An 8,391-nucleotide genomic window follows, 5' to 3' on the forward strand; every position below is an offset into this window, starting at 1 on the left:
ATATATATATATATATATATATGAATAGAAGAAAAAAAATGCATATATGGGATATATATATATATATATATATATATATATATATATATATATCCATACATCCATTTTCTACCATATATAAAAAAAAATGTTATATATATATACATATATTCATACATCCATTTTCTACCATATATAAAAATTTATATATATATATATATATATATGGACAGAAGAAAAAAAATGTATATATGGTAGAAAATGGATATATATATCGATACAGTTGTTCTGTCACAAGTTACAGTAACTTGATATTGTTTTTGTGAAGATAGAGAAGCGCCAACACTAGCCGGCTAATGCTGTTAGCAGTGCAACAGCATTATATATATATATATATATATATATATATATATATATATATATATATATATATATATATATATATATATATATATATATATATATATCCATACATCCATTTTCTACCATATATACATTTTTTTTTTCTTCTGTCCATATTTATATATATATATATATATAACTGAGTTCCTCTTCCGATTTTAGGGTTGAACTGCTAACAGCATTAGCCAGCTAGTGTTGGCGCTTCTCTATCTTCACAAAAACAATATCAAGTTACTGTAACTTGTGACAGAACAACTTTTTGATGAACTTCATTTTCAACACCTTCCTCGACAACAACACCTCTCCACACTGGTGAGACTTTGAGGTGAGTGACCTTGAACGACAACAGCTGGAAGTAGCATCGGAGTTGGCAAATAAGGCTGCTATAAACTATCAGCAACTTTCCGGCCTAGGTGGAGAGGAACTCTTTTGATGTACTTCATTTTCGACATCATAAACACAGCTTTGACGTGATCGATGTGGAATGACAACACAAACACGCAATGCTAACTCAGAACGCTAATGGCGAAGTGACGACTGTCAAGTTGAACAACTTTTTGCAGAACAATGTACGTCTGGGGTTTCAACACTCATAGCCTAGTTCTAACTTAGAGGAATTACCCAGGATGTGACAAAGTATTTTCACGTCTTGGCTGTGTTTTTGTGGTTGTGTTTTCTCTTGGAGGATCCTCTGGGCTACCGGTAAGTATTGAGGGCTCTGATAATATTTTAAAAAAATATATTTGTTGTGCTCTATGAAAATGTTTTGATTATTATCATCATAACATCTCGTAAAGCCGTTTATCGCGGTCATGTAATTAATGCAAAAAACCAAGAGACAACTGTAGTAGTTTTCTGTGGACGGAAATTTTGTTGATGAGCATCTTTGAAATCATTGCAAATAAATTTCAATGATGCTTAAATTGACAAAAAGACTGTAAATATTACATGATATCATAAATGTGCCTTTTAGTACATTACATACTTACAACATGTATATGAAACATTATTGGATGTTTTAAAGGGCTTAAGGCAAAATAGATCGTATCCCATGACCTTCATTATCCTCTTGCTATCAGTATTTAATGATTTATAACACAGAGAAAAGAGAAAGATGTGTGTTCTTGTCTCATATAGGGACTGGCAAAATTCCTAAAAACAGAGTGCGGATCCCCTTTAACAAACGCACTGATGGAAATTCATAGATTCACGACTATCGCAGGCCCAGGGGAAAAACAACCAGCCCCTTGTCTGTGTATTTATCCATGATTGCATTCAAAAAAAGCTTTTGAGTCACTCGAGTATGGCCCAAGGATTAACTGTCAATCATGATCTGGCTGCAGAATTAGGTCTGCTCCATTCTGTTTTCTTATGGTTGCTTCAAATTATTTTAAAGCTTATAAAACCACGACCACACTGATGCACCCACATACAGTCAATTACATCCGTGATTGGGGAGGAGGGTTTCAGCATGCATTTGGAGGTATTACGAGACCTTCATTCAGACGCACATTTTCAGAAATGCAACAGTGACTCATACGCGCACGCACACACACACACACACACACACACACAAACACTCACACACACACTCAGAAACAACAAATAGACTTTTCATTAAAGTTGTCTTGATATACACCTTCAGAGGCATTGAGACGTGTGGAGGCTGTTTTGATTGAATTTCTACCAAACAAGTGGAAGTGACAACACGCTTGGAAAAAAACATCCACTCACTCCTTCGCAAACTGCCCGGCGCTGTCGGCGGCAACGCTTTGAGTGACGGCTCCCGACTCCCGCCCCTCGTCACAGCAGCAGACATGTGACGGTAGGCAGCAGCTCGGACAGCTCCGACTCCACGCCGGCCGCCTGAGCGACGGGGTTGCCACGGAGATCCAGGCGCCGCAGCTTGGGGCAGGATGTGAGCGGCCGCAGAGCTGCCAATGTGGAGATTTCTGCACAATTAGGTTAAAGGAGAAGCCTTTGGGTGACATGGCGTGATAAATAAGCCTCATCATCGAGGCTGAACACGGTCCAGTGACACACTATATCAACACATTGAGGCCAAACAGAGAAACTGACAGTAAACAACCCCTTGTTAATATAGCATAAAAATACACCACTATTAATCATTTAGAAAATGGTTGCAACCCTAAAACTAATATTTTTACGAGGCACATTTGACTTTAATGACTGCATTTAGTGCTTTAGCAGGCATGTGATTTGAACTTAATGAAAAACACTGAAAATTAAAAAGATTAAAATTAGGTCGGGGGTCTAGGGCACGCAAAGCTCAAAGCTCCTGGATTTTTTTAGCAATTGAACATTAGCAAAAAAAAAAAAAAAAAGCATTTTTTACATATGTTTTAGTGTTTAAAGAATTAAAAACTGATCAACAGAGTTTACATAAATACATACCCCATTCATCCAAATGAACCACTATGTCTGTTTCAGTCACTACAGTAATTACAACTTGTGTTCACATCCACAGGAACCACAGTATTTACAACCTTACTAGTGTTCACTTCACAGCCACAGATGGTTCATCTAGTTATTCACATTATTTTCACATTACGTTGGTTCATTCACACATTACTTTGGCATTTTTGCTTTCCTGGCAAATTTCTGAGCAGCTTGCATTTTCCTTATTGTTTCTGCTTTAGTGGATTCTGCCTTGGATTTTAATGCCAATTTCTGTCTCTTCGACTCTCTCTCCACTTCTAACTGCTCCAAATTCAAAAATCATAGAGTACAAACAATGTTTTTTCTATTAGCTAACTTCCTTTATCTGAATAGCCATTTGTGACTTATTGCATGAAATAACAAAAATCTTTCAGTCATGTTGTTTATGTTTCCAAATGATTCAACTATTCAATGTCAAAATATAAACAGTAGAAATAATGAAAAAACATTTCTAAAACACCAATGAAAATGAAATGTAGCATTTAGACAGGTTATACTGTAGAAAAAGTCATCACGTCTGCCCCAATCATGTGTGTTCTTAAATGTGTATTTCACGTATTCCATGTCGAGAGCAGTTTTGATTTGGGCTTACATGGTAAATAACTCAAATTAATCTGTTGGGCATTCCTTTATCCAGACACACACATTTGTCCAAATGTGGCCAAGTAGACACATTATGGGTTTCCTAGACATCGTCTACATCGCTAAAAGAAAAATCTAAGGAAAAGAATCCCTCTGCCATCTTCCACTAGTTTTTTTTTCATATATAAATCGCCCGTTTGAACATTCCCCCTTCTCTTCTCCGACTCTCTCATCGTCATTTGGAATGTCTGTTGTGATTTCCCTTCCTGGTTCGATGATTGCCTCTGATTGGCTTGTCCGTAACGTTTTGCCCTAATCTTAAAGGCCTACTGAAATGAATTTTTTTTATTTAAACGGGGATAGCAGATCCATTCCATGTGTCATACTTGATCATTTCGCGATATTGCCATATTTTTGCTGAAAGGATTTAGTAGAGAACGACGACGATAAAGTTCGCAACTTTTGGTCGCTGATAAAAAAAAGCCTTTCCCCTACCGGAAGTAGCGTGACGTCACAGGAGGAAGGATTCCTCACAATTCCCCGTTGTTTACAATGGAGCGAGAGAAATTCGGACCGAGAAAGCGACGATTACCCCATTAATTTGAGCGAGGATGAAAGATTCGTGGATGAGGAACGTTAGAGTGAAGAACTAGAGAGGCAGTGCAGGGTGTATCTTTTTTCGCTCTGACCGTAACTTAGGTACAAGGTCTCATTGGATTCCACACACACTCCTTTTTCTATTGTGGATCACGGATTTGTATTTTAAACCACCTCGGATACTATATCCTCTTGAAAATGAGAGTCGAGAACGCGAAATGGACATTGACAGTGACTTTTATCTCCACGACAATACATCGACGAAGCTTTAGCTACTGAGCTAACGTGATAGCATCTGTCTCAAATGCAGATAGAAACAAAATAAATAAATCCCTGACTGGAAGGATAGACAGAAGATCAACAATACTATTAAACCATGGACATGTAACTGCACGGTTAATAATTCTCAGCCTGGCAAAGCTTAACAATGCTGTTGCTAAAGACGCTAAGGCTAACTTAGCAACTTAGCAACCGGACCTCACAGAGCTATGATAAAAACATTAGCGCTCCACCTACGCCAGCCTGCCCTCAATTGCTCATCAACACCCGTGCTCACCTGCGCTCCAGCGATCGACGGCGCGACAAAGGACTTCACCCGATCACAGATGCGGTTGGCGGCTAGCATCGGCTAGGCGTCTGCTATCCAAGTAAGTACTCCTTGTTGTGTTGCTACAGCCAGCCGCTAATACACCGATCCCACCTACAACTTTCTTCTTTGCAATCTCCATTGTTCATTAAACAAATTGCAAAAGATTCACCAACACAGATGTCCAGAATACTGTGGAATTGTTCGATGAAAACAGAGCAGTTTGTATGGTGACACATTGGGTACGAATACTTCCGTTGCTGTCGTGACGTCACGCGCATACGCATCATACATAGACGTTTCCAACCGGAATTGCACTTTAAAAGTTAACCCGGCCGTATTGGCATGTGTTGCAATGTTAAGATTTCATCATTGATATATAAACTATCAGACTGCGTGGTCGGTAGAAGTGGGTTTCAGTAGGCCTTTAACCAACTGTGACTCATCATGGATTTTCTTATACGTAAACCAACCAATCATCCCGTATATTTTTTCCCCTGCCCGTGGAGTGCTTCGCTACTTAGCTTCGATTTTTAAGTTAACCATTTTTAATGAAAAACCGTAGTTTTTACCACTGGATTATCAAAAACCGTGCTCATTACGGGAAAACCGTAGTCGTTGGCAGCTATGGCAAAGAGACGGATCACATTTTAACACACACTGTAGGTCGGGAAAAACGAAGATAAATGGAAAATAATTTTTTCAGATTTTTACATAGATAAAAAAGACGGAATTCCGACTACAGATGGAAAAATCCCATGCCTGTTAAGAGTTTGACCACATTTTCTTTCTTGCAAAGCAGCCCTAACGTGCCCAAACTATGAGGGCGTCTCTTGTGCTCAACCATCCATACAGGTCCTTCCACCGGTTTGAGCCAATGGGACTGTTCTCTCAAAGATATCAGAATACATACGATACGGCTCGCTAAACGTTGACGTTCTTCTCTGATTGTGGATTCACATTTGCAATAAAATCATTGTTGAAATTATTACATTCAGCTTCACCTGTCCATCTCTCTTAAAAGCCATTGTTCACTCGCAAAGCTAAATGCCTGTGTGAAGTTTATTTCATGTTAACATGTAATTAATGCGTTAACCATGACTAGACCCTAAATATGTACAAATCTCCCCAATCTCATCTGATTCGTTTCTGCTACATTTGTGCTGCAAAAATATTTGGTCTATTATAATTTTTAAGTTATTAACTTTTTGAGATTCACCTGTGTGAAGTCGCACCCCCTCCCCCACCTTGTCCAAACCTCCCCAAACGTGTCCCAATCGTTTGTGCTACATTTGTTTTTTAAGTTAACATTTTATATTTTATGGTATTATCGTGTTATTCGTAACCAGCACTTCATGTCCAAATCTCTCCAAACCAGTCCAAATTATTTGTGCTGGTTTGTTGCGCAAAAATGTTTGTTTGTGCAGTTAGATTTTAAATTATTAATATTTTATAGTTTTAATGGTTTTATTATTCATAACCAGCCCTCTACCCATGTCACAATCTTCCCAAACTAGTCCCAATCGGTTGTTGTGCGTTTGTGCTTCAAAGTTTGTTTGCTTTTAAGTTACTAACATTTTATAGTTGTTATGACTTTGTTATTATATATCATACATATATTATATATCTATTATTATATCATTATTTTATTATTTATAAACAGCACTCCAAAGATGTTGAAATCTCCCCAAACCATTCCCAATAATTTGTGCTACAGATGTGCTGCAAAAATATTTGGTCAAACTATTATAGTTTTTAAGTTAATAACAAATTATGATTCATAACCATGGTAGCGGTAAGCTAGATTTGTAGCCACAGCTGCTTTGGGGTGTACTGACGGAAATGTGGGAACAATGTGACTTGTTCAAGGACACACGCTTCGTGTGCATTCAGAGCTGCACTCGTCTTTTGTTTTTTCTAAATACGTTTTACCTGCACGAGGTCTCCTGCTGTCCTCTGGATATTGGGATCAAGACAACCACCGCTACCATGAGGCCACATCGTCACACACACTTAAACCCTCCGTTTACTGGACAACTACCTCCTGAGCCACTGCTGCCCCAAAAGTATAAATATTATATAACCTAAAGGGACAAGCGGTAGAAAATGGATGGAGGTAACCTGGATTTCATTTGAAGGAAATCTTTATCCTAAAGTTGTATTTTGTGTAAAACGTTCTGTTGTTGTTTTTAAGAGAATCAAGGTATGATATTTCACTTAATATTAGGGTTGCTGTGAAAAATTGTAATCACATCTAAATCACAAATCTGATTTATTCTGATTGTCAATCGTTTCAGAGAAAAATCCATTTAAAATATGTGTTTTTTTAAAACCATCTAGGCCTAGGGCATGCATAATTCAGTCATACAAAGTTTCACAGGGACAAAAAACCCTTAGGGAGTTAAGAGTGTATAAATTGTTGGATTCATATTGTTTTGTACTTTTTTGCTCAAATCTCTCAAAACTCTTCTGCCCTAAATAAAAATAGCTAAGTTGTGTATATATATATATCTATATATATATATATAATATAATATATATATACACTTATGTACACATATATATACTGTATACACATATACATACATATACAAATACATGTATATATGTATGCATACACATACGTGTATATATATACATACATACATGCACACATATACATACATATATACACACACATACGTGTACCTATATATATACACACATACATGTATCTATCTATGTATCTATCTATATATATATATATATAAATATATATATATATATATATATATATATATATATATATATATATATATATATATATATATATATATATATATATATATATATATATATATATATATATATATCACACACAGGTAAAAGCCAGTAAATTAGAATATTTAGAAAAACTTGATTTATTTCAGTAATTGCATTCAAAAGGTGTAACTTGTACATTATATTTATTCATTGCACACAGACTGATGCATTCAAATGTTTATTTCATTTAATTTTGATGATTTGAAGTGGCAACAAATGAAAATCCAAAATTCCGTGTGTCACAATATTAGAATATTACTTAAGGCTAATACAAAAAAGGGATTTTTAGAAATGTTGGCCAACTGAAAAGTATGAAAATGAAAAATATGAGCATGTACAATACTCAATACTTGGTTGGAGCTCCTTTTGCCTCAATTACTGCGTTAATGCGGCGTGGCATGGAGTCCATGAGTTTCTGGCACTGCTCAGGTGTTATGAGAGCCCAGGTTGCTCTGATAGTGGCCTTCAACTCTTCTGCGTTTTTGGGTCTGGCATTCTGCATCTTCCTTTTCACAATACCCCCCAGATTTTCTATGGGGCTAAGGTCAGGGGAGTTGGCGGGCCAATTTAGAACAGAAATACCATGGTCCGTAAACCAGGCACGGGTAGATTTTGCGCTGTGTGCAGGCGCCAAGTCCTGTTGGAACTTGAAATCTCCATCTCCATAGAGCAGGTCAGCAGCAGGAAGCATGAAGTGCTCTAAAACTTGCTGGTAGACGGCTGCGTTGACCCTGGAAAAAAGAGCTGGACTGCTGCCGAGTGGTCCAAAGTCATGTTTTCTGACGAAAGCAAATTTTGCATTTCCTTTGGAAATCGAGGTCCCAGAGTCTGGAGGAAGACAGGAGAGGCACAGGATCCACGTTGCCTGAAGTCTAGTGTAAAGTTTCCACCATCAGTGATGGTTTGGGGTGCCATGTCATCTGCTGGTGTCGGTCCACTCTGTTTCCTGAGATCCAGGGTCAACGCAGCCGTCTACCAGCAAG

The 8,391-nt window shown here is 37.4% G+C and overlaps 1 protein-coding gene across 3 annotated transcripts in view; it reads right to left on the reverse strand.

The window, feature by feature from the left end:
* Positions 1 to 445: 445 nt before the first annotated feature.
* Positions 446 to 8,391, reverse strand: part of rabggta (Rab geranylgeranyltransferase subunit alpha) — a 59,834-nt gene continuing 51,888 nt past the window's right edge. For all 3 annotated transcript variants that reach the window (XM_062039331.1, XM_062039329.1, XM_062039330.1), the window contains exon 17: positions 446 to 2,333. In XM_062039331.1, the coding sequence (XP_061895315.1) occupies positions 2,185 to 2,333 (149 nt within the window). In that variant the 3' untranslated portion in view covers positions 446 to 2,184. The remainder of the gene's footprint in view (positions 2,334 to 8,391) is intronic.

The sequence above is a fragment of the Entelurus aequoreus genome, linkage group LG27 (assembly GCF_033978785.1).
Source record: "Entelurus aequoreus isolate RoL-2023_Sb linkage group LG27, RoL_Eaeq_v1.1, whole genome shotgun sequence".
NCBI classification, from domain to species: domain Eukaryota; kingdom Metazoa; phylum Chordata; class Actinopteri; order Syngnathiformes; family Syngnathidae; genus Entelurus; species Entelurus aequoreus.